The sequence below is a fragment of the Salminus brasiliensis genome, chromosome 3 (assembly GCF_030463535.1).
Source record: "Salminus brasiliensis chromosome 3, fSalBra1.hap2, whole genome shotgun sequence".
Taxonomy (NCBI): Eukaryota; Metazoa; Chordata; class Actinopteri; order Characiformes; family Bryconidae; genus Salminus; species Salminus brasiliensis.
Window position 1 is genome coordinate 28,534,611 of NC_132880.1, and position 27,410 is coordinate 28,562,020.

The following is a 27,410-nucleotide window of genomic DNA, read 5'->3' on the forward strand; positions in this document are numbered from 1 at the left end:
AGCCAATGGATTGTTTGAAACCGACATTAGTTAAGGATGAGCGTAAAATAAGGAAGCCATCCACACTGAATGCAGAGACTTTTTGGTAGCCAGTGTGCTGAATTAGGTGCCCCAGGACTAGTACATCCAGTATCTATCAGCATAACATTAACATCACCTCTTTGTTTCTACACTCACTGCCCCTTGGATCAGCTCCACCGACCATATAGCAGCACTTTGTAGTTCTGTAATTTCAGACTGAAGTCCATCTGTGCCTCTGCATACTTTGCCCCAGCCTCCTTTCACCCCATTCTTTAATGGCCAGGACCCCACAGGACTACCACAGAGCAGGTAGTAGTATTTGGGTGGTGGGTCATTCTCAGACACTGACATGAGGAGTGGACTGTGAATAGTCCACCAACGAGAAATCACCAGCCCACAGCATCCTGTGACCACTGATGAAGGACTAGAGGATGACCAACACAAACTGGGCAGCAACAAATGAGCTTTGGACAGTAAATGGACACAGTGTCCACTCGTACCAGCTCAACACACACGAACACCATCATGGTAGTGTAATTGCAGTGCTGAGAATGACCCACCACCCAAATAATACCTGCTCTGTGGTGGTGCTGTGGGGTCCTGACCATTGAAGAACAGGGTGAAACGAGGCTAACAAGGTATGCAGAGAAACAGACGGACTACAGTCTGGAGTTATAGAACTACAAAGTGCTTCTGTTTGGTAAGTGGAGCGGATTTGTGTATAAAGAACTATGAATAGTACCTTCATAAAAGTTTTAAAGGTGTTTTAAATAATTTTCTTTTTGAAAAGTATTACATGTATGAATTGTTACACTGTTAAAAGGTTAAAACTGTTAAAACAGACCACAGAAAATTAATTACTCACTAATTCCCTATTTCAGCCATGAATGGCTATGGCAACACCAGGGATTGAACCAGAGATCACCCGATAACAAGGCCAACACTTAAGAATATTCATTAGAAGAACCAATCAATGAAATTAAGGATTCCTTTTCAGGAGGTTTCCGTTTCAGGAGGGTTCTGTGAAGGGTTATATTGTTTTATTGTGCCTCGATTTGAATAAAGCATGCACATGTGAAAAGCCTGTTGATAATAAGATGCAAGTGTTTAACATTGGCGAATCCTTTAAGCCCAATAGCAGGAGTGAAGGACGTCTCGTTTGGCACATATTTTGTGTTGATTTCAGTGTCTTCACGCCCTCAGAGGGAGGAGCTAAGTACCAAGGAAAGGAAACCAGAACAAAAACACATTAAAGATATGAGAGCCACCCTCATTGTTTAGGATCCTTTTTCATTTCATCAAGGAAACGTTCCAGGAATCCGACCTCAGAAAGGTTAAACACAATAACCAAGAGTTGTACTGTAATAACAGTTCTTTATGTAATATCGTCATCTAGTAAGTCTTAGAAGAAAATGATTAAGGGTTGACAGGCCAAACATGACATTAAAACCAACCCTAATTCAATTCCAAGCAAACATTTTCTGACTCTTTCGGTTTCGTACAGCAAACAGTGAGATATCATGATGTTCAAACCACACAGAAGAAGGCTGAGATGCAGAAATATCAGACACAGAGGGTAACTTGTAAAGAACAGCATGCATACCACTGAAGCCCAGCCAGTCACACCAAAATGCTGTTGTGTGGTCTCAAACCCCTCCAGACCACAGTCCACTTTTTTGGACTCACTCCTTTCTCACGTGTTAGGAGTTGGGGTCGGGCAAAAACGTGTACCGGTTTGAGTACCAATGGTATAGATCCCAAAAAAAAACAAAACACCACACTACATTTCATTTGGGTGTTTCATGGTTAAAAACAAACAAACAAACAAATCAGGAGGAACAATGCTGAGCTCCTGACCAAGTCTGAAAAATACTCATTTGAAATTCAAAACACATGTACACATAAACAAAGACATATAACAGTAAACAATGACAGTGTGGTAACAATGAGGCCAAACACCCAAAGTGGGACCCAGAAGCAATAATTCATGTAAAGTAGGCATTCTTTTTCTAAAGTCACACTCCCAGAGGCCTTCATAACCTCACATACTGTACATTTTTTAATAAGAGCTTTGTTCTGTAATGCCTTTTCTCACAGCTCTCACTTCCTGCAAAAAGATTTCTGATGAGTTCCTGTGATAAAGATGATCAGACCTGAAATGTGACGATGAATGTATCAACAGCGAGCTAAAGAAAAAAGGAAAGAACAAGGCAGAAAGGCAGAAACATTACATGAACAACAGCTCATACAATGCAAGTGATACAGTATAGTGTCTTTCAACATCCTAAAATTTGAAAACAGTCCCCATATTGCACATAGCATTTTCACATGCAACAGAAATAAATAACTGAAAAATAACCATTAATAAAATGCAACTACATCGTTCAGAGTGAGTTGGTGTGAAATGGTTAATTATAGAGAAACGTAGACCCCATTTACACCGGGTCACTTTGTGTGACTAGTATCTGGACCGTATCCCGATAAGATTTTAGCCATATGCATTCACGCTCGGTAGTTGAACACTTCTCTGGTGAGACTGAAATCGGATTGCGATGCGGAACGGAATACTGAAATTTCAGATTAGTATCTGGATTATGTGTTTACACCCAAGTTGGGTGTGCATTTCCATGATGCTTGGCCTTATTCAGGTATCCACTTATTAAGTGAGGTGTAAACAGGGTTTATACCTTGTCACTTCATGTGTCTTGAGCTTCAGGATTATATCTGGATAAGTGTAAACGCACCAAAAACACATCTGTCTCTCCAAGACAACCAAAACCTTTTCCAGTCATTTGCATATTCCATCCAACACAGCAATCAGATTCCAGCCTAACACACATTGGACCAAGTGTAAATGCATGGGGAAAAAAAAATCTTATCAGGATACAATTCAGTTCAGTACCAAACATGTGCCTCTTCACTATGACTGCATTTTAAATAAGCAGTAAAAATTACTCACATATTAACATCATCCCCATCTGGAGAAGCTTTAGCCCACTAAAGAAGCAAGAAGAAGTAAATAAGAGAGTGAGCCACAAGCCAGGTCCCTAAAGTGATTTGCTTAAAAAAACAACAACAAAAAAAAACCTTTAAGCTAAAATGGTCTTGAAACCATCAGCATATTTGTTGCAATATTGTGCAATAACTTTACACAAACATCTGGTTCCATTCACCACCACTGTAAATCATTCTCACTGTATGTTTCTCTAGAATGGAGCGTTTCACTCCAAACCACTCTGAATGACTGTACATCTTAACCATTTAATGAAGCAGAAATCTAGAAACACAGGAGATATTCTCCTTTAACAAAGGTATCAAGATATTATTAAATATCATGCTACATTTCATAAGTTCAATGAACTGTAGCAACTACTTACTTTACTCAAAAAGACCTGAGAGTACACACAGAGAAAGCACTTTTTCTATTAGCACTTGGTATCGCATCCTTGTGTCTCTAAGCTCAAAAACTCTGAATCGGTGTCGCTTCAAATCAGTGGTTTGGCCAAATATTAAATGTACTTTTTTTTTTTTTAATTATTATTATTTACTAGCAACACAAGTTTGCTATTTTAGTTTCACACTGGAGCAACAAGGCTAATGTAGCTAACACATAATGAACTGCCATTAAATAGCATGATGAGTTGTTCAGTAATATCTAATAAACATGTGGTTTCTGACACTATATGACTCACTGTAATCTACAAACATAGATATACTCTTATCAGCTGTTATAGATAACAGTGTGTCATACAGTAACAGAAACCACACGAGCAAGCTATTTAAGACAAGTGTGTGAAGCAGACATGAAGTTTGCGCAGAACTAACTGGTGGGGTAGTTCTGGGGGGGGGGTTGGGGCATTTCAACGATGTCACGGTCACAGTTCATGTAGTGATCATGGCTCACAGAGGACCGAGTTTTCCAGAGTGAAGTCATAGCAGAAGCTGGCCAGGTTTTCGTTGATGTCTCGAGGCAGGACGAACTCCGGTATGAAGGGCAGGCCGGACTGCATGGCCAGGACATGTGGTGCTAAGGTGAATGGTATATCTCCCAGAAGCTCTGGAAGAACCGGTGTGGCTTCTGTGCTCTGCGGCTCTGTAGAGGCTTTAGCAGCGGGCACCACTGGAGTAGACTGGACAGCATCTGTGGCTGTGCTCAGACCTGCACTTAATGACTGTGGGCAAAAAAAAAAGAAAACCAGAGAAAATGTTACATTACATTACATTACATTACATTACTTGCCTGAGCTACAACGAATGATTCTTCTAGACAATGTTAATTACTCAATTAAGCAATGTATCAAACAATTATGCATCCTTCAGTTTCTCAGTTTTGTTTCACTTGAACCAGTCATGTGTTTACTAATAGATATGGCATATCAGTAGGGATGGGTATCGGGCTGATGTCTGCAAAAAAATGCTGAATGGGAAACTGGAGGGTATAAGGAAGAAATCTGATCGGATTGCATAACAAATCTATTCTGCAACAACACACTCACACTGTGTGGGGTGAAGTCATTGAAATATTTATATTTCTATAAATTAAATAGAAATAAATAGTCAGCGTAAGAAATGTGAACTCAAGGTGAAGTAAACATAAGCTAGCTAGCACAAACAGGCAATCGAGAATAACCTTAGAAGTAAAGTGTAAGAAACTGTGTAGCCGAAGGACATGTAGGGTGGGAGTGGGGTGAGCAGGGACTGTCATTTAAAGGAACAGGCGCTCAAACAGGCTGTTCTGAATAGATGTGTTTAGACAGGGTAAAAATTGTGTTGACCAAAGCACTTCACAAGAAACCCCAGAGAAGTGTGTTAACATGTGAAAACGGGGTGTGTCACCTTTACTTAGTACATTTGTGTCACGGCCTAGATAAGTGAATGAGTTATGAACCTTGTTTGCCTGGAAAAGACACTTTCTCGTACTGACGGTCTGAGGACTAGGTTTTGCCACAATGCTAACAAGTATTTGTGCTGCCAATCTCAAGTAAGTTGTGGTTGTGTCTCCTTGCTTGAAATACTATTATAAAGGGAAGTAGTGTGAAGACATACTGTAGCATTAAGTGACTGTTACTGCGCCTGCCTTGCCCAGCATCGCTAACGCAGTGTTAGAATTGCTATCGCCGCACTAGCATCGTTACTGCGCCGGCCTCGCCATGCAACGTAATTGCACCATTAGCATCACCACCGTGGCTAGGTAGAGGTAGTCACAAGCCACGTTCATGAGGTCCTGATCCCTTCTTATCAAAAACTAGTAAATATGTGGCCTACATATTTAGGCTCTGAAGGCAAATACTGAGTAATTTTACAAGGCAGGGTCACATGAAGTGGTTCATGAAACATAGTAGAGATATTTTGGTCCTAACCTCCGCATTGTTGAAATACCATTGACGATTCTATGCAGCAAATGACGGTCCGGCTTACTTGTTTTTTCTTTAAATGGTGCAACAGAAGCATCACTAAAATGAAATAACACAATAGAAGTTATTTCACTCCCTATGCTTCCTGCACTGTATCTCACATGGCCATTCTGATAGACTGATCACCTAAACATAATTGTATAATTGTATAACTGCATAATTGTCCCAGACAATGACTAATCACGCTGTTCTGCTGCAGGCCGAAAAAAAACAATTTTGTTCTGTGATTTGTGACGTTTCTCCAAAGTGCTGTGATGTGGCAACACACTATTTTTAAGAAGGCCAGGCTCTGCGGGAGTGATCTGGCCAGAAATAAGGAAGTGCAGTTCCGGCTTGAGCTATAAGGGGAATCATGAACATATAAGGGTACAACAAACATGAACTCAATCATAATCAACAGAGATGAATCATATTTGCATGTGCACACACCGCTATTCCATTCAGTTGATAAAACACAAATTACAAAAGCAGCCAAACAGGCCTGTTCATTGTTCACAGAAATTGCTGCAGTAAGAGTGTAGTAAGTGTTTGCCAGTAAACAGGTCCAAAACAATGCTGTCCTGTGCCGTCATAGCAGATAAGTCCATCCAACAACTGATTTACACTGTAGTATGAATCCACTAAATAAGAGCATAGTACTTTTAATATTTAAATACTCATTACATCAGATTAAGTGATAATCCCCACAAGTATGCATTAGATTAGGGCTAATATATTAGGTTGTGGTGGTTAGCAAATTCTTATCATAAAATATTGCTCATAAAATATTACAAAAATCTTCTGATTCAGGACACCACTGTATCAAATCCAACCCTATTCTGAATTCTGTGAATCATTTCGCCCGCCATAAATTACTATGCGTGAAACCTCTGTGGTTTTGTCAGGAAGCAACGAGATAGGCCCTTGCAGATTTGTCACGGTGTACATTTCATTATTTAGATCGACTCTCTCCCAGTTTTGTCGTTACTAAACCTAGTAATGGGTGTTGTTGAAATGGGCTGATAAATCCTCCAGCAGGGCTCAGAGTGGAAGGTTTGTTTGAAGTGGATGAGGTTGCGCGGCACAGGGCCCTGCAACATCCTAAGGAAGGAAGTGCCTGGGTGCTGTCCCTGACTTTAAAGATGTTCGCGACTAACTTCGGCTGCACAGGCAGGAACTAAGCAACTGTATTTTTCTCCAGATGCTTTCAACATGCAGTTCCTCTAAATACGAGAAGCATTTCACTAATACACAGCATTTATGGCACAGGAGTGAATAACAACTGTAAAGTCCTAAGAGACTACCGATACAGAACAAAATTACACATATTCAATTTTTTTTTTTTTTTTTACCCCTTACAAATGCAACTAATAATAAAAAATAGATATATTATTATATATATGTACTTCAGCAATTCTACACCTAAAGATGATACTTAAAGGGGACACATTCTTCCAAATTTCTGCATGAATAATTAGCTAAGATGTGAACATGCCACAGTGGCGTGGAGTCCCAGGCACACCTGGCTCAGTCTTGTTGGATGGGTAAGATGGCCCCCCTCTCCCCATTCACGTACTTACCCTGCATTCACACTGGCAATGACATGAGGCGACATTTTACTGAGAGTTTTCAACTTCTTGCGAGAAGATGCAACACAAATATTGCCGACCTACCTACTCCACCGCAAAACAGTGCCCTGTATTTATTTCCTACATATTTGTTCCCACTAGAGCTGGAACAAATGGAGCTCTTGCACCAATCAGAGTTATTCACGGTGCTCGGCCCAGGCTTGAATAGTTTTATGTACCCAGATAGAACAGAAGTGGTGCTTTTGCCGCCGGCAGAAATCAGCAATAACAGACGCAGTGGTCCACTTAAACTGACTGCAGAGACAGAGATGCACTATACATGAAGGGAATTTATTGACAAAACAGAAAAAAAATTCTGGTAAAAATCATGCGAGAAAGTGTGTGAAGTGTCTGGTCACACACTGCTGTGGGATGGCATCCCATTCTTCAACCAGCATTTGTCGCAACGTGGTTGTGTTGGTCACTCGAACAGCACGAACAGCACTCGCAGGACTGCGGGCAGGCCATTTCATCCTCTCCACTCTCCAATTCTGGAGGTAGTTTCTGACAAACCACGCTCTGTGGTGGAGGAAAGAGTTCGGTCCCAGACTGTGAAGATATGGGAGTGCCACTGGTTGCAGAATTTCATCTCGATATCTCTCTGCATTAAGATTAAGCCTCCAATGATGACAAGCCTCGGTTTTTCCAGTGAGAGAGATGCCGCACCACACCATCACACTGCCTCCACCAAAAGATGTTACTTAACCTGTGCAGCAATCAGCATAGCATTCTCAGCGTCTTCTCCACACTCTGACCCTACAAGCAAACTGACATAGGCAGAATCTGACCATAACGTTCCTCCACATGTTCAGGTTCCAGTACACGTGTCGCTGACACCAGCGCAAACAGGCCTGGCGGTGAAGGACAGTCATGGCAGGCCTCCTGGCATCCTAATGAGACCAGAGATTGGCCGTATGCAATCTGTTCCGGATTGTCTGGGCAGAGAGCAGTCTGCCATATCATCCTGCAAACCTCTACTGTAAATCAATAGAAGACAGGGTAAGGAAACAATCTTCTTGGGACCCCCACTTCGCGGCCTGTCTCTGACACAGGAAGCATTGTTCCGACATAGAAATAATCTACTGAACACAAAATGTCCTTACTTTTTGTGCTAGGTTTATATAACTCAAAAGACTCCATGGTCGTTTTGGTTGTAAAAACTAAAATAGTTATATTTGTGTTATTCTCTTGGAAACCCCTGGTTCCTATTGCCACTATTGTAAAGAAATGTGACTTTCTGCACAGTGGATTTCTCATTTCACATTAAACCCCACTCTGAATGACTTCGTTTACATCTTGAAAATTTCATTTAAATTAATTAAACAAATAAAAAAGTAGTTCCCCTCGAAAATAAGTTACCAGTACTAAATTAATTTGACAAATGTGCCTCTTATTAAGGTCACCGACAGTCTATAAAAGAGAGATGGTCCAGAAACTTCTCTCATGTCCTAACAGGCTAATACTGAAAGGGGGCAGGTCATGCAGGGCAGGCAGCCAGTTATTGTGTCTCAGCTTACTGAGGAATTCGACTTATTTCCAGTTGTTGTCCATTTAACATGGAAAAGATATATCCATTACATAATGCTGCATGCCTATTTACACTGGGGACTCAATGCTGTTAATGTATTAAGACCCCCTCAAGCATACACAGCATTGCAAAGACAGATGTAAGTCCGCATAAAATGGAGATCAAATATATAACTTGACAAATATGTGGCAGGAAATGCTGCAAGTAAAAGAGGCAGCATATTCCTCAAGGGGCCATCACAGACCACTATACTGTACATAACACCACCACACACACGTTCCACAGTTTGTCATCCATTATGTAACATTCTCCCCAGAAAAAGAAAACATCCTCTAGTAGGCTAGTCATTCTTATACTACCCAAGCAATTATCCTAATTTTGAAAATTCATTATTCAATGACCAACCAATCAATGGGCTAACTAACTGACCCATCAATTAATTAACACAACAATCAACAGTTTAATAAACCAACTAATTGATCACCTAATGAATCTATCATTCATCCATCAATTAATTCACTTATCAATTAATTAACCAATGAACGACTATCAACCAATTGGTCATCAACCAATTAACCACCATCAACCAATCACCCTATCAAACAAACACCTGATCAAACAAGCAGCCAATCAACTAATTCCCTGACCAATTCATTAACCAATCAATAAATTATCTATTAACCAATCACCCACTCCATCTATCAATATTTTTTGTGGATATTGTCAGGACATCAAGAAGACTGACAGATTGCATTTTTCAGAATAGAGAGAACAGACCTAGTCCTGGTTAATTTAGTGCAGTTTAATTTAGTGTAGTAAGTGAAATGCGGACGAACCCCAACCTATCTTGGATATCCAAGACACTTTTGGAGCCAGACTGCAAGACAAAGGCTAAGCCTAGACCAAACTAATTTCCATCAGAAATTGGTCATTACACTAACTCTGCATTTTAGTCCAAGACCGGGTTTATGGTGGCATTATGATGCTACATTTGGTATCATTACCCTTAAAAATCAAGGTGCTTCAAATGGGTTCAATGAGTGATGCAATAGAAGAACCCCTTTTTGTAATAGAGACCCCCTGTTTGTAGTAGAGCGGTGAAGCTTGAAAACTTTTTTTTTTAAATGTATCAAAGCTTAAAAAGCTATTTATGCATGTTAGAAAGGCATGTTAAGTTCTTCATCATTTCATAAATGTGTGACGTAGTTAAAGATAATCTGGTATCTTTTTTTTTATATCTCACTTGTCTTCCTGTGGCAAACAGAGCATAGCGCAATCTGTTATGCTTACTCAGTGCCTTGCTGCCAAGCAAGCAAGTAGATCTCAGCCTCTCTTTCACACACACACATTCACACTCTCTCACACACACACAGAAACAAACACCTGCTCTGCCACGTCCAGTCCATGATTAAAAGCTTCTAATTTGCACAATGTCGGAGGCTTTGACAAAACCCCATAGTATACAAAGTCAAAGCCCAGCGAGGGCCCGTCTTTCATTAGCCATATGGTCTGAGGCACAGTGCAGAGAACAGCGTGGCGATTGACAGCGGCATGTGTTGGCCCCCGAGTTCAGTCCAGCCAACCCAGCACCTGCCATCCACACAGCAGTGCGAGAGCCTAGCCAGGCCAGCAGAACAGAGAGAAGGAGTGAAAGAGTCCTCAAAGCTTTTTTCCCCTCCCCACCCTCCTCTTCTGCTCCCTCCAGAACTACTAAACCTAGCTCTGCTACACTCGCCAAGAAGCTCAGGAACACCATAATCATGCCTTCCTGCTGGGTTCGGGGGTGTTACATGCAGTTCTGGAGATTGAAATAATCCCTTATTAAGTTGATCAGGCTAAAGAAATGGCACGTTCGGTACGGTTTGTTAATTGTTAGAGCTATATTGGCTTTCATGACACTGAAACTGCGGAAGGCTGCAATACACAATTGTCCCCTTAATTAAAACACATTTTTTATTGTGTAATATGAATATCCTGAACACTGTGTGAGTGTTCTGAAGGGGATTCATGTGACCCAACAATAATAATAATATATAATAATAATAATAATAATAATAATACCTATCGGGGTGTTAAGTTGATTAGTAGACTAAAACTGAGGACCAAATTAGTCCACAACTTATGTAATAAAGCACAGATTAAAAGCCTTTAAAAGTTTTAAAGTCACTATTACAATGTGAAATACAGGTTTACTGCCAATGTTACTTCTTACAGTAATAAGTCCCTCAATCGGGACGCAGAGCTGCAATGAAAACATACAGACTCAGCAGCTGTTGGTCACATGGCCATACATCTGCAACATCACTCTGGTGTCTCGAGTGGAGTGTAGAGTCTCATATGAACATGGGCTGAGTGTAAAAAGGGAAATCTTTAAGTACATCAACCCAGAGACATAATAAATGTGGAGAGGGGTCACTGGTTGAAATATGAATGGGAGTTCTCTTAATGCTCCACATGATGTCTGTTTAAGGATAAAGCCCCACCCTTCAACAACAAAAAGCCAATCAGTTGGTTGGTTATATTATGAGCAGAGGAGGGTTGACGTGGCTCCAGCCAGATGTGCATGTCAAAATAAGTCAATAAGACAAATGAAGCAGTAACACAAAACACTTCCAAATTGTAAGCTGACAACCTCATATTTGTTTACCTTTTTGCTGAGCAAAAAAATAATGGGAAACTAATTGGTTTTGACAGAACAGAAATATCAGATATTAAAAGTTCATTAAAACAGCGAATTTCTTAATTCAGACCAGCTTATTGAATCTGTGGCTTCTACACGATTCTGTGTTTTCTATGGCTGCATAACACACAGCAGGATGACTGGCATTCTGCAGCTGAGCATGGATTTTGTTGGAGAGTAAAAAATAAACTATATTTAATACGTGCTGAAATCCTTGCTGAAATTTCGACCTACATAGATCACATTTATTACAAAATAAATAGAGCAACAGTACTGTGAAATCAGGTTATTAATGGACAACAGTACATTAATAGTACATACCAGCAGAAATAGTGAACTCACCTTTGATGGTCGCACAATGACACTGGTGGATGGGTATACAGTGTTTGCGGGCTGCATCTTTTGCCTCTGTTCCTCAAGACTCTCTCCTGGAAAACAAATTAGTGTTGATTAATTTTAATTTTTGTAAAATGTCAAAAGTATACAATGCTATTACAGCATTAATGAACGTCAGCGTTTAGAGCCTGTTAACATCCAGTATCTGGATTTTATCCTGATACGATTTCAGACAAATGCATTTACACTGGGTAGTCAAATGTATCTCTGGTTAGTCAGGCTGAAATCTGTTTTATTATTACTGGTTTTATGGGATGTACTGGGAAGACCTTTGGTTTGCCGAATGCGCCTTGGAGAGACGGATGCGTTTGCACTGCTATAACATGGCTCAAATAAGTCTCAGACCACCTCCTGAAGTGGTTTGAGTAAACAGATTTTTCTCTGCGTCTTATGTTTACACTTGCATTTTTCTGTGGCTTGGCCTTATCCAGATATAATCCTGATGACGCATAAAGAGACCAGGTGTAAACGAGGTCTAAGTGAACCAACACGAGGAGGAAACCAGAACACCTTTTCCTTCCATAATGTGATGCATTTCCAAATCAAACACAGTATCAGGAAGGGCCACTGAGCTAGCTGAGTGTTTCCTCTCGATAATAGGTGACCATTATTATTACTTGTTTCCACTTGATTGTAAATGGTTAAATAAAAACAAATAGAAACCTGACTTTTTTCCCCATCTTAAGTGAGATTACAGACATGAGCTAATAAGGTCTAAAAGGCAGTTCTGATTTCAAGTTAGTAGACTTACTTGACTAACACATCACTATATTTTATATATTTTTATTATAGTATATTGCTAGGCTTATGTGAATTGCAATACCTAGGACTATCAATGCAGTACAGTACATTGTCCATAGCATGTAACTATTTAACTATTTAGCACCAAGTTGTGTTTCCCAATCTTGGTTCAGGGTTACACTAGAACACTAGAACTGTTTGAATGGCCTGGCTATCATGCACTGGTTCAGGTGAATTACAGCAAGGTGACCAGTAATATATCCAGTGCATGGGATACTAAAGAACAGCAATTGAATATTTCAGTATTTCTTCATTTTGTGATCTCCAGCAATTCACAACAAGAGCAGATTTATTTATTTTTTTCTTTCTGCAACCAGGTCAACAGAGCGGATTATCTCTGCTTAACAAATGGTTATCTGATCACATTAATGGATTACACCGCATTAGTTCTCCTGCGTACTTACGGACACAATTCTTGCTGGCGGTTAATAGAAAACAGCAACACTTCCGGATTGCCCATGAAAACTTTCCCATTCCACCAGCACAGTGCTGTCAGAGGGACTGTAAATTCTACACCGCCCACATACAAACGATCCTCTGCAGGCTCAAAAAATATCTGATGCAAAATCATCTGGAAGCCCTTCTTCCACAGACCTTTCTCACAGTAAAGTGAAAGACCGTCCTCTGTGCTTGTACAGACATGGCTCACTCGGCAAGGCCAAGAACGGGGAAAAAACGGTCTAAATTCTCTCCTTGCTTCAGTCCCGTTCATTTCTGCTTAGATTTTCCCAGGCATACGCTATCCTCTGGGGTCGTCACACACCATGACTCAACCCGCTGCTTAGAGCAGAGCAATTATCTCTGGTGAGTTTGAGTTCACCACAACAGCTCGCAACCAGTACACTCACTAGACTCTCTGGTATCCATGGTGGCAAACCGGAGTAAAAAGCTCCATGGACGAGCTCTAGGACCCGAGCGACTTCCCCAAAACGGAGCAAAGGGCATAATGATGTTCCAGGATTAGGTGCTCATTTCCTCAGTCACGCCAGGATGGAGCAAACAATGTAAGGTGTGGCAAAAACAATGCAAGTCATGCATCACCTCTGCACACTCTAAAATACACAACTCTAAAGCCTAATTGAGATGGTTCGAGGGCAGTGATTTTGAAGAACGAGGTCACAGGCACTCTGACCACTTGCAAATGACAGCAAAGTTGTTTCTTTTTTTAAGTTAACTTATAGAGAACAACTTCAGTACGGAAATAACTTGACTTGAAACAACATTACAACGCTTTGTGATGCTATACAGACCTATTTTTCTTGTTTTTTTTTTTGTTTTTTTTTATTTTTTATTAACAATGGTTATTTAATGAACCATATACAAGACACACTGCACTATAGAGAAGAACCGTATAACCAGGCAAAGAACCATTTAAACTTTAAGCTTGGGATTTTAGGAGGTTAACAAACACAAAGAAAATAAACTATATGGACAAAAGTATTGGGACACCTACACATTACACCGACAGGAGATTTTATATGACATCCCACTCTAAATCCACAGCCATTTTAATATGGAATTAATATGGAATATGAAGTTGGTCCTCAATTGCAGCGATCACATATTTCACTCTTCTGAGAGAGCGTTCAGGTGATGCAGGAGCAGGGGTGGGCAATATAACAATATTTTATCGTAGCCATGGATCGGATCGGATATTGGGCCCGATACTAACAAAATTAGCTTGATCGGGTATCAGATCAGTGCATCCCTAATCGTATTGTGGTAAATTTGTTAGTGCGGCACACAATACGCTTTTCTAAGAAAGCTGTTTAGATTGTTGGTGCTTAAAAAACCAACTGACCAACTGCTTGTTTCTGTTTAGGGTAGCAGTTTTATATACACTATTGGTGCCTTTTGTTTGCATAACAAAATCAGTGCTATTCTTATTCTTATTTTCTGACCATGATTATTATTGTTAGTATTACTTGAAAAAAACTGTGTCCTGTGGTTGTTGATAGAGTTTCAGCAGTACTGCGAACTTCATGGTAAAGCCCAGCGAGAGAGGGATCTGCTACACAGATAAATAATGCAATGTAAAGTAAGCTCAGTCTATACTCTTTCCTTTACATCCAGTCAGCACATTCAACATGGCCGCATCTCGTACCTTAACCGCAGAAAACACACAGCAGCCATGCATCTTACATGGCTTGCTGTTTAACCTCTGCAGTTTTGTAAACCCCTCTGGAGGGGGGTGGGGGATAAAGAGATAGACAACCCATTAAATACAGTTAACAAACAACTGCTGAGTTTATGAACAAAGCAGCTTGATAAGGGGCTGAGACTTTCTATTGCTCAGAGCATCTAAATATTTAGTCTTCCGTAAGAACAGTCACGCTGACCAGGAACAGGGTCAAATGTCCTGCTTGGGTCACTGAGCTAATCCACTTAACCCTACGCACATTGCGTGTAGAGGTGTGGAAGTTCCAGAGAAATCGCTCTGAAGCTTTCCAGTGACACTGTGTTACATCATGGCTCACTTCAGCAACGTGACAGTTACAGGCTACTGAGAACTAAAGTGTGAAAACTGTCACTGTGTTTTCAGTGCAAATGCAAGCGGAAGGACGATCACATTCACAGTAATCAGTCAAACTGTGTTTTGGAAATACACTCTGGCCTTTAGGGGATTGTTTCTTTAACTGACTAACATCCAAACCCTCAAGTTTAATTTGGTTGGGGGGGGAGGGTCTAGGGAGGGAGAAAGACACAATTGAAACGTTAGAAGAGGCACAGCTGCTCTCAACTTCACCAGCACTCGGTGCTGCTCTCGTTTGTAAGAATCTTTCCTCTTCAAACCGTCAGCTGCATACCCTGCACAAAGAGCTGCCGTTGAGGCCTATATGACCGCAAGTCTGCATCAATTAATCATGATTAATTGAGTAATATACATTGATTATAATTAATGAGCGATTATATAAGCTGCCCAAGTTGCTCAGTTGGTTTGGTGGCTGTGTTCAGATGACACTACATGAATACACAGTGTACAGAGCATTGGTGAGGTCAGGATGTTGGAAGATCACCACCCCACCTTATCCCCAACTCCACAGGCTTGGCAAGCTGACACTGTTGGGTCTTTAAGCAAGGCCCTTCATCCTCTCGGATCCCCAGGCACAGCAGCAATGGCTGCCCACCGCTACGCAGTCACAGTAATGCGAATGCGTGTGTTTACTGCATAGATGGGTTAAAGGCGAAGGCCAAACTCCCTCTGTGTCTAACACTAATGGTGAATATGGTTGTCTTTAAATTAATTAATGTATTTTCTACTTTCCTTAAATGTTTACATTTACTTAATTTGCTTCAAAGATGATGAAAAAAATCATCCACATATTATTGTAAAAGAAATGCAGTCCGATTTAACTGCATAACTGCAGGAAGTGCAATCATGTCACATTACTAATCAAGAGATCATGCAGTAATGTATGGTATAGGTAGGTCCCAAAAAGGGACAATTTTCACAACATACAAAAACTGAATCAAAACTGCAATCTCCACAGCAACACAGACAAAAAACATAAACATGATAAACACTATTACAGACAAAAAGTTATTGTCATACCTTTAAAATGTCTATAAAAGAATGGAGCTGTATTAACCTTTGCATAGTTGAATAATGAGCGTTTGGTACATGAGGACGTGATGTACCAAGAATCTCTTTGTTGTCTTTTCATTAAAAAAACTAAATCTGGCCTAACCAAATCAGTCTTAAAACTGATCAATTCCAAAATGCCAAAACTGTTACATAATAGTTCTAACTTAACATTTACAACCCCCAAAAATGTACATACACCCAGCCCACCAGCGAAAGCATTTGAAAGAGTTGAGCTGCGACAGAGTAAAATGCAAAAGGTCACTTTGGGAAAGCAGAGCGTTGTCGATACTTTTAGTCAGATTTCTGAGGCAATTTTTGGCACGATTGTGGATCAGTAACACTGGAGAGCATGCATAAAACCTCCCAGCACGTTCAGCTGGGCAGTGGTGTTGCGTTAGCAGCAGTACGAAAAGATGTGGGAAAGCTTCATGTGAAGATGTGTGAAAGCTTCAAGGAAGCACAAGCTAGCCTTCACCATCCCCGCCTTGTGTAACAGGGGAAGCTAGTATAAAAATTCTGTAATAGGTGGGATGCTCATTTGCGTATAGTACACTTCAAGATCAGTATTGCAAAGGACAATGTTGCGATAACCATGAAAGAACAAAATAAATAACTAAATAAATAAATAAATAAATAAAAAAAAAAAAAAAAAAGAGTGCACAGACCCATAGACATAGACATACATGCACACACAGGCATTTATCTTATTGCTGCACAAGAGCACAAAGAGGAATCTCTCCAAACTGCTCCTGAATCAGGCACGTTTCCTCTGAACATCAATCCAGGCCTAAATGTAATCTGAAACTGAGCTGCACTGGTGAGTCTGACCTCTAACAAACACGTGGTTAGCTGTCCTTTCCCCTCCTTCTGTCTTTTTCCCCTTGCCCTGAAGGGATTTCAAAGTGGACTAAATAACAAGCTGTAGGTGGAATGGAGAACCACAAGGAAAACCTTTTTTCCAGACTTCTACTCCTTCCACCGTCCTGCTCGTATTCCATTAATTGGCTGCCCTCTACCTGAATAACTCTCTCCTTGCACAGCAGGAGATCTGAAATCGGCTTGCCTTTCTTAGCCTGACAGAGGCCTGCAGTCATCTTGACTGTCATTTTGTGGCACATTAAACCCAGTTGAAATATACGTTTAGGTTTGACCTACATACCACTCGTCTGATATTTTACAGCTAATGAAGTAGTGATGTTTTGGTCATCTCTAAATTCACAGCCACAGTTCTCTGGAAGCATAGGTTTCAGTCAAGTCTTGCAGAAAAGAAGCAAGTGTGTGGCATAAGAAAGTACAATACACATCCAAGGTCTGCTGACCCTTTTTCTAATGAGTGAATTCGGCTACTTTGGGGTACAACCATTGCTAACACAGACGTTCAGTTGCAGACGTACACACAGCTTGTATTTTGTCCATAGAAAATCACTGTGATACTGTGGAGCAACCGCTCAAGAACCTGAGGTCACCGTGTCCAATGCCGAACATAGGTTAGAGGGGTATTAAGCTCGCCAGGCATTGAGCTTTGGATCACTAGAACAACACTTCTTTAAGGTGCACCCATAGCAAAGGCCTTCAGTTACACACACAGTCTATAACCCCCATAGGAAAGCAGCAACCAACAGAATGGGACGTTTTGGAGACCAAGGTCACTGTGACCAATATCAAGCAAGGGCTAGAGGGGCATAAGGTACTAGCATAAGTACACAAACCTCAAAATCTCATACCTCAAAACATAAACAACTAGTTGGTAATACTCTTTACTTTCAGGGATGCTTTATTTACATTTACGTTTTAGGATACACAGAGAAACTGAGTTTATGAACAGGTAACATCTGAAAATAACATTTAAAGCATAAATATATTGAATATTTGACAAACAAACAATAAAAGATTTCTAACTTAATTTAAGAGCCAGGTTGACCAGGTTGAGCCTATTTGAGACAGGCCTGAAACATGAGGCGAAAGCATTAGTTAAGTTGTTGCTCTATTTTCCACATTCATACTGTTCACCAGAACCAATCCTTTCATACCATTACAAACCTGAGTGTCTGGGTGTTAGACTATAAAGAGACTTTTAGCAGAGACCCACTAGACACAGCACAATTTAGCCCAAGGTTGGGTTTAATCTGTGTCTGGAAAAACATGGCCCCAAAATGCCTGTGGACCAAGTTAGTCCGTTGCCTTCATGTGGGAGAAAAGTGCTAGCTCTCAACCCTGTTGGCTCTTCAGCCAAGAGACACAAACGGACCCCCGTCCATCTGCGCCTGCTCCACGCTGAGCAGTCGGGCCTAAAGCCGCAGGATGAAAAGAAAATTATGCCACTCTCTTAGCAGAGAGGGGGCCGAAAAAGTTGGAGACCCGACCCCATAATCAACATTTTCATTACTCTGAGCTTTGGATTTCAGGAAAAATACTGTGAGCTTCAGTTTTACTCCGAGAGGATTTAGCAAGAAGGCTTGAAACACTGATGTATTTACAGTGTTTCATATGCTGGGACTGCCCTCATTCTGAACCCTGAAGGAAATGTGAGATTTCTGCAGCAGCCTATATAGAAAATGGGGTGAAGGGCATACAGTAATAGATCTGGAAGGAGAACAGGCTCTCCAAGTGCAAGTGCTCTGAGAAAATCCAAACGTTACCTTATCTTATTTCATTTCCAGCCTTGAGTTACAACAATAGGTTGCAAATTCTCTGCTGAAGCACAAAGCACTCCTGTGTTGCCCTCTTATGGCAAGTGTGGATTACTGATGCAAAACTGTATTCCTAAGGGAGGACCTGCCCAGTTTACCCAAGTGAGGAAAAAATGAAACTAGAGCCTAGAGTGCTTGTGCTGCCTTTTCTTCAAACGACTCCAGGAAACGAGCACACAGAGCTGTAGTTAGACACATCCTCTAATACATACTGTTATACTAATATTTCTTGCATTTAATAATAACGTCTACACTAAAGCCTTACACTATACACTATGGCAAATACCACTTTTTCTTTTACAATGCAGATCTTGAGGATCAATACTGATTTAGTATTTTCTTTTTTAAAAACAGACTGTCTTATTCAAACACTTCATATAAAACCAAAGACTTCTCCCCACTCCCACCACACTTGCATTCACAGCTATCCAGTGTCTTTGGTAATGTAAACATTACCAATTATATATCAAACCTGTACATTTAAATTGCTTTAAACCAGTGCAATATTGTAAATTGAGAATATGTATAATGTATGTATAGTGTGTGTATATGTGTAGTATATATAAATATTCAGTATTTGTAAATATGAGTTATTTTTCTACTACTGTGAGGGAAGAAGCACCTATGTTTTTCACTCACCTTTACATCTGATTTGATAAGCATAAGTATATTAAAATAGAACAAAGTATTATTATATTCTTAAAGTATTCATGTACAACATGTTTTCTCAATATATCTAATTCAATATTTGAGCATCACTTAAAATATAGTGAATACTGTCAATTTATATGTTCTAACCTATTATAAGATAATATTTTAGACTCATCTAAAGCTTTGCCTGACATTTCTTCATTTCTAACAGCTCCATAGCCTCCTACTAACTATTTAAAATCTATAAAACTGTACAGGCTTTGCTGATTTACCCTAAACCAGATTGATTCTTTGCTTTTATTGAAAATACTGATCCCAAATGTTTAAACAAAAGGGAAAGCGGGCCGAACGTTTAGAGTGAGGTCTTCAACTGATTCTGTGACTAATTACTGTTTGGTTATCTGTTTCACCCTCATTTATACTTAAAATGCACCTTTAAAATGAAGAGGACATACCGCCTGTATACATAGTGATAAATATGTCGAGTGTTCTTTTTTCAGAAGCTTTAATATAAGCTGGTTATGTGGCTTATGATGTTTATTAGGGCTGTTACAATGCATTGAAACAGTACTTGCAGTCTGGTCACCATTTACTCTCTATTAATTGCTACAAAGAAATGATAGGTGTGTAGTAAATAGGTAAACGCTGATGGACTACTCTGGGTCTGAGTATTTGAACTCATTTAGCATATTTTTTTATTCAATAAGTTATACTGGGCAAAATAATAGACTTTTTACTCAGTTGCATTTTAGTAAGTTAACATTTAGTTCCTTTCTGTGTTTTGTTTTATTCTACTTTTTTTTGTGCCAGCAAGATCCAAAAAGGGAACAACAGAATCCGAGAGATCCAGTTCCTATTCTGAAGGATGCTGGATGATCTACTAGAACTGCCACTGGCGTTCTAGAGGTTACTTAGTAAAGGTAAAGGTGAACATATTTGTCACTGTACAGCGAAATGTGTTTTCCGCATTTAACCCATCTGTGGTAGTGAACACACACACACACTAGTGAACTAGGGGCAGTGAGTACACACACACCCAGAGCAGTGGGCAGACAACTACAGCGCCCAGGGAGCAGAGAGGGTAAAGGGCCTTGCTCAAGGGCCCAACAGTGACAGCTTGCCAAGCCCGGGAATCGAACCCACAACCCTGTTATCAATAGCCCGGCGCTCTAGCCGCTGAGCCACCACTGCCCAAGACGTGCTCAACACGTTACTTTTACTGTAGTCATTATTTCACTGAACCAATCATAGTTTCACCAGAGCATAGGTTTAATGTACTTTCTACACCTCTGACCCCATGTTTGCAAGTAAAGCCATTCATTATCATTAATATTCAGAATTAATGTTCCACCTGATGTAACTGTGATCATGTGATTATAAGAGGTTATAAGAGGATCCATAAAGCGAAGAGCAGCCAGAAACACACCAACTCCTGCTCCACTGCTGTTCTAGACGTTAGTCAGCACTTCAGTAGCCAGTTTTAGCCTGATTACGTTCATACTCTCTTTCCTTTAGCCATTATTTCAGACACTTATGATAGTATGAGCTGAGGCGGACTTATTCTTTTTCCATGACTGCAATATAAATCACATGTGAGATTGTAAATGGCTGATTTTTTATTCTTTTATAGAGCACTCTGCATCATTACTGCACTTTAGTGCTCAGTTTTATATTGTAGTGTATTTCACTTGGCCACACGTAGCTAGCAGTGAAACAGTAGCCAGCTACTTTTTTTTTTTTTTACTTACCAATAATGACAAATCCATCGGTCTCTTTCTCGGTTGGAGACTTTTTCGACGAGTCTTTCCGAAACCCGAAGAAATTCAACATCTTCCTAAAAAGGAAAGAAAAGCACAACAACAAGTTATCCTAGCTATAGCTAGCTTAGCAGCTGTCAGCCACGTCTGGCTAAAACAGACGATGACCAACGACCTCATAGCTAGATAGCTAAATATAAAACAACAGACCTGAATCGTGTTAAGACTTATAACGGAGTTTAAAAGGATTTAACAACAAAACAGTCTGAACCAACACGACCTCAGACAAACCGACACGTTACTTTCCACACTTACCGCAACTAGTTTGGATCTCTTTAAAAGAAAAGCACCAGAAGAGCCCAGTATCAGACTGTCTGCTAACAAATCTAGCTAACTCGACACCACTGCTAATGTTACCCGCTGACATTCGCAGGATTGTTTTAATGCTTCGACATTTTTACACCAAGTGCACAGCTCGAAAAGTTGCTGAAGTTTTTTTTTTTTTGTTTGTTTACATCCTGCTTCGCTGACTCCTCAGTTTTATCGTCCGACTAGAAACAATGCACGCTGAATGATATAAAAAAAAATAGTAACAAATTTATTTTTATTGTTGTGATATTGATTACACGTGTTACGTTTGTATAAATGTAAAAGCAATAATAAATTATAATAATAAACAATTGTCATGCATATAAAACAACCAAGGCTGAATTATAACGACCAAAATATTTAGTAAAGCAAGTAGTGTGATTTTCCATTTTCCATTTTCCATTAAAATAGTCATTTAGTTGTAATAATACATTATATGGATGGCGAAGAAAAAAACATTTGAAAAACATTAACATCGGACACATTATGAAAAATATGTTTGTAGGAACTAAAATGCTGAGTCTTTTTTGACCAACTCTGCGGAAGCACGTGAAGCGAAAAAAGGAAGCACGTCAGAATTTCCCGGGATTATTTAACCTCTTCTTTTTTTGGCGCGGTTAGTTTATTCCTGGGTCTGGTTTATCTTTTGAGCCTTTTGTAAAGTTTTAGTTTCATTGAGAGCCGAAATTCGCCTTGAGAAAAAAACCTCTAAAATGACGGGTGTGTTTGAGTCCCCTAAGAACAGAATTAACGCGGCGATGATTTCTCAGTTCGTCAATAGACCCGTGTGCTTCGTAGGACGAGTGGAGAAGGTAAACAGAGAACAGCTCCTTTTTGACAGTTTGCTCAGTCAAGTCATCGGATTGTGGGTATTAGTAATAAATACTATGATATGCTATTTATAAGAAACATCTTATGGAACAGCTTATATGTCTAGAAGTTTCCTCACGACTTCTGAGCAGAAAGGGTTCATAGTTATTAGCCAGGACTCACTCGAGGCGAACGTGTTTGGTAATTTTCCACTTACAGTATTATTGCTCAAATAACCCTGGAGTTGTAGGTATGAATGTAACACTGAGAGTCAGAACAATAGACTATTATATTTTTAAAGCATTTATTACAAAGACAGTAACTAGCCTGTATCATCATATGTCATGCAGACAAAGTGGCACTAAATGCACAGTTAAACATGAATGGATCATTAAGGAGTAAATAACTGTTCTAGCACAGTCCATAAACATATAGGTGAACTATACTGTCCATTTTTTGAAAGTGGGACAATTTTTGATTAAAATGACAAATATAGAAATATATATATTTGGATGAACAAACATATGACTGGCACGTCCTGCTAAAATCTAGCAAGATTGTTTAACCTCATTTTGTATAAATGCATTGTCACTTTGGGTGGTCTTCATACAGGGTCCATCCAGGGTGCCATCACAGGATGCCTTAACCCACAGTTGTATTGACTTTCATTTATTTGAGGAAGACCTACGTCAAATAGAGCTTGGGTGGCCCACTTTGTGGCCGTTTACCCCTCTTTAAAAGGATGCATCAATGAAAATTCAGATTTACCCCTTTACGCCAAACATTGCAACACTAAATCCGTCAAGACACGTTTTGTGTCCAAGGCTTACTATGTTACTTTTGCACAGGAGATCAGGAGACTATGAAAGTCTTTTTGAATGAGGCAGGTCCTTTAAGGTGCACCCGTTGCACAGTTGTACAAAAAAGCATTAACCAATAGAATGGGATGCTCTGGAGCCTGAGGTCGTCATGCCCGATGGCAAGTGTGAGCTGGAGGGGTATAAATCTTCCCCTGCATTGGTCTGTAGAGCAGTGGAACTGTGTCCTCTTGAGTGCTAAATCCAGTACCTTCAAGATGAGTTGGAGTAGCAGAACTAATAATCCAGCATCTGTATGTGACTTCATAAATGATCACATGCTGAATGCAGTCAAATCTTCACAAAGTTCACAGTGTGATTGGACAATAGGGGGGGGGCAAACTTTTAATATTAACCTTTAATATTAGTACCATTTGATTTCAAATTAAATGCTGGATGTACAGGTGTCTGCAGACTTTTGGACATGTCGTATGTCTTAGCTCTCTTAACTCTTAACCGACAGATTCAGTGACTTGCATTCTGCTTTTACTAAGTAATCTCGATTAAGCTCCTAAGTTGACTGATTAAAAAAAAAAGATTAGTCCCTAATTCTTGATAAAAAAAATTATTAGGCTTTGGCAGACAAATAGCTCAGAGAGTGTTTTAACATTTTCAGCTGACCTATGAATGTGTCTTTCTCAGAAACACCACTGGATGGCGCACATGAGCCGTTGATGTACTCTGTTTTACTCTGCATGTTTGTCTTCTCTTTACCAGGTCCATCCAACTGGAAAGTCATTCACATTGACGGACGGAGAGGGAAAGACAGTTTCAGTGGAACTTAACGAACCTGTAGGTGCAGTCCCCCTCCATAATGATGCTGAAACTCTTTACGTAATCTCACATTTATGTGACCTGAACTTTCACACTCCAGTTGCTGTGCATGTCTTAGTGGTGTAAGCTTAAACACAGCTTAAATGTGAGCTTGTACATTTTGTATTTATTTCCTAATGAATTCTTTTGTAGAGTGCTCCGCATCATTACTGTTCTTTAGTGCTGAATTTTATATTGTATTGTCTGCATTGGTTTACCGTGATTAGCATACCTTGATATTGCATTTCTTTAGCCAATGAAAACCCCCTGAAGTTTTTCCATTGTTTGAACCCTGTAGCTGTTCTGTACACTATGTAAATAACTCATAATGGATGAATGGGCCAATAGAAATGCTCTAAAGAACTTGGAATAAACTCTTTTCTATTTTACATTGACTTCCATTCCAACTTCCAAGAACATTTTGCCTTGTCCTGTAAAGCGACCATTTTGGAGGTTTTTATTGGACAGCAATGATGTATTCTTAATAATGATATTGATCTTTAAATCACTTGCTCCTTGAAAATGAAAGTGTTTTGGCAGTGGGTGAAAGTTACATATGGTGCATTGAAGGGCTCTGTTGTGTCCTTTAAATGCATTTTGCTATGTAAGTGCTGCTACATTAACATAGGAGTTTGATCAGCTAGGTTTCAGGCTTTGTATGAGCTTCATATCCTAAATGTTTTAAAATTCACCTATAAAGATTAAAAATAGCTTTTATGGCTTTAACTTTTATTTTATTTATTTATTCATTATTTTCCACTTTTTTCCCCCCCTCCATGATGGTTTTAAAGAACAATAAGCATCCTGTTTCCAAGTTGCATAAGAAAGTTGCTCTCGAACGGCTGACGGGCAAGACCAATTAGTCGTGAACTAGGGCAGGTTCCTTATGTGTGAGTTGTAACGCATGGAATTCTCTGATACTATATGAGCACAGCAGAGTAGAGCACATTTGTCCATACCAGTGCTCGTAGACAACCTGGATGCCGTGGTTCCATTCCTTGCTACAGAATGTCAAATTTGCATCCTGACAAGAGACAAAAGGCAGAGCCAGACATGTCTACTGATTACTTCATCAACTAATGGACTGTTCAATTAGTTTCTGATCTGGTTTGAGAAATAAAGCTCTGGGGAGCCAAATGTGGTCCTTTTAACTGCAAGGTTTTAAACGTGTGTCTTTATCAGCACCTGTATGTTTGAGTGTATAATGTTCATTAATGAATTGTTGTTTAAGAACCTGCCAACTCCGAGACTAAAGATGGATCATTTCCTGTTTTTCCCCTCTTAGCTGGACGAAGAGCTGAGTGGAATTGTGGAAGTTATTGGCATGGTGTCAAACAAAGGAACAGTCATGGCTGCAGCGTACAACATGTTGAGGGAGGAAAAGGGAATCAGTTTCGGTAAGCACTTCATAGTCTTTATTATGTAACCCGCCGACAGTACCAGATCTCTCACACTTGCTCGTTATTCCCTCTTTCCAGATTTGGAACTGTACAACGAGGCCCTCAAAATCCTTCAAGATTTTCCCCAGCATTACCCATTTGGATCATCTAGTGGCTAAAAAAGAGCCTCCTCTTGCCCCCTCCCCTTCTCATAATTGTGTGTTATTTTCTTCATGTTTTTCCTGTGAAAAGTTTTGTTTTTTTTTATTTTTAAACAGTTAAGTTTTGTTACTTTACTAATTGAAATAAAAATGTTTATTTGTGAAGTTGTCTCACAAATTGAAGCATAATTATTTGTTATTTTTGTCTCAGTTTTAAGATTTATATAATTCCACAGATTGTTTCTGCATAATTAAATTGAGATGTAAACAGGGTCATTCAGATTTGGTTTGAGGTTTAAAGTTTTCTTTGTGAAGAAAAGTCATGATAATAGAGACCATGATTGACGACTACAACACACATAGGCATTTGTTTATTACTACTGCTACTTATTATTATGTGTCTTCAGGGTTTAATAGATGGGTTTTTGTTGAAGGCCGTCGTGGAGATGCATGCCGTAAGCAGCACTCTTCAGATTGGAGAGCAACAGTGACACCAATCACAGAGAAGATGGATGAAATATGTTTAATATTCAGAGGGAGGGGGTGGGGGGGGGGGTCACATCTCTTTGCCAAAAATCATTGAAGATGAAAGTCAAACAGATACAGCTCTGAAACAATTTTATCACTTACTTAACATGAATGTACTGTGTTTAAAAAAAAAATTAAAAAAAAAGCAGTTGACTAATGCTACAGGTGACAGGCTATTTTTCTAAAGTGTTATTGCCTCCCTGGCTGCATGTGCACCCAGCCATGTTTGTAAACAGTTATAAAAACCATCTATAGGCAATATTATTGTTGTTAAAATGGTGATAAACCTAAAAGAACAGTTTTGGGGATTACTGTGCCATAAAAGACCTCACTTGCACCTCCTAACCATTAGTGGATTAAAAAATATGTGCCTAAACCTCCTCTTAAATACTGTAAACCAAAATATTCAGCATGATCAGCATTTTTGCTTTAATAAACTCTTGTGAAGGAGCTTTACATTGGGCATTAAACTGTTCCAACATCTGGTTCAATTCACTACCACTGTGAACAAGTCTAAAACTAACAGTTGTAAAAGTCTAAATTGTTTGTTTACGTCTGCAAATCACTGGGGAATAGCTTAACCCCCTCAGCAACCCATAGGGTCTGTTTACAGGGTTCCCTGCTGTACTGTGTAATTTTCAATCCAGTGTTTTTGTGATATGACAAATTCACAAAATCCACCACAATACAGCAGATAAGCCATGTAGCACATTCACCTTAAAGTTGAAGTGAATTGCTTCTTTAAATGACGCATCAGTACAGGGCACCCAGACATCTCCATCTATCAGTCTTAAAGGCGCAGTAGCAAAATACGGCCCATTTCTCTGTAAAGGAGACGGGGAGCTTGGGCAATGGTCATGTGCAAATGAACGTTGTCAGTGGGATGAAGGGCAATATAATATATATAACGTAGAATAGGGGCTCTTTAAGATGTTTCAGCTTGCTTTGTATCATATTGCCTGTCAAAAGACCAGAGCATGTATTTCCCCATGAACTGTATTATGTCATGGCCTGTCAGCAGCAACCTTTTAGTAACCCGAGGGAGCTTTGCCTCGCTCCTAGAAGAGCCGCATGGTATGCTGTTAAAAAAAACGCATGAATTTTTGAAGTACATCCATCACCTCATATGACAAACCACCTGGTGGGGACGAAGATACTGAATAGTTTCCTCTGAAGCCTTGATTGAGTCATGTTCCACACTCCTGACCTGACAACACAAATTACCTTCAGCTGACAAAATCACTACCGTAACTGTAGCAGCTAATGATCCTGAGTGTGTTTTAATAGCAACGTCCCACCCCACATCATGGGGTTTCACTCATATGTTCATGGGGTTGGTGAGAAGTGGCCTGGGGCCGAGCA

At 39.8% G+C, this 27,410-nt stretch overlaps 2 protein-coding genes across 2 annotated transcripts; one reads left to right on the forward strand and one right to left on the reverse strand.

Annotated features, from left to right (window-relative positions):
- Positions 1-1,073: 1,073 nt before the first annotated feature.
- On the reverse strand, positions 1,074-21,647 carry umad1 (UBAP1-MVB12-associated (UMA) domain containing 1). Its single transcript, XM_072675837.1, has 4 exons — positions 21,447-21,647; positions 21,123-21,208; positions 11,593-11,678; positions 1,074-4,193 (listed from the first exon to the last, which is right to left on the reverse strand). Exons 2-4 carry the CDS (start codon positions 21,202-21,204, stop codon positions 3,915-3,917), a joined length of 447 nt encoding a protein of 148 aa, XP_072531938.1. The 5' UTR covers positions 21,205-21,208; positions 21,447-21,647; the 3' UTR covers positions 1,074-3,914.
- A 407-nt stretch (positions 21,648-22,054) lies between these two features.
- rpa3 (replication protein A3) lies at positions 22,055-25,685 on the forward strand. Its single transcript, XM_072674755.1, has 4 exons — positions 22,055-22,312; positions 23,885-23,959; positions 25,266-25,377; positions 25,459-25,685. The coding sequence occupies exons 1-4, from the start codon at positions 22,214-22,216 to the stop codon at positions 25,536-25,538; spliced, it is 366 nt and encodes a 121-aa protein (XP_072530856.1). The 5' UTR covers positions 22,055-22,213; the 3' UTR covers positions 25,539-25,685.
- The last annotated feature ends 1,725 nt before the right edge of the window (positions 25,686-27,410 follow it).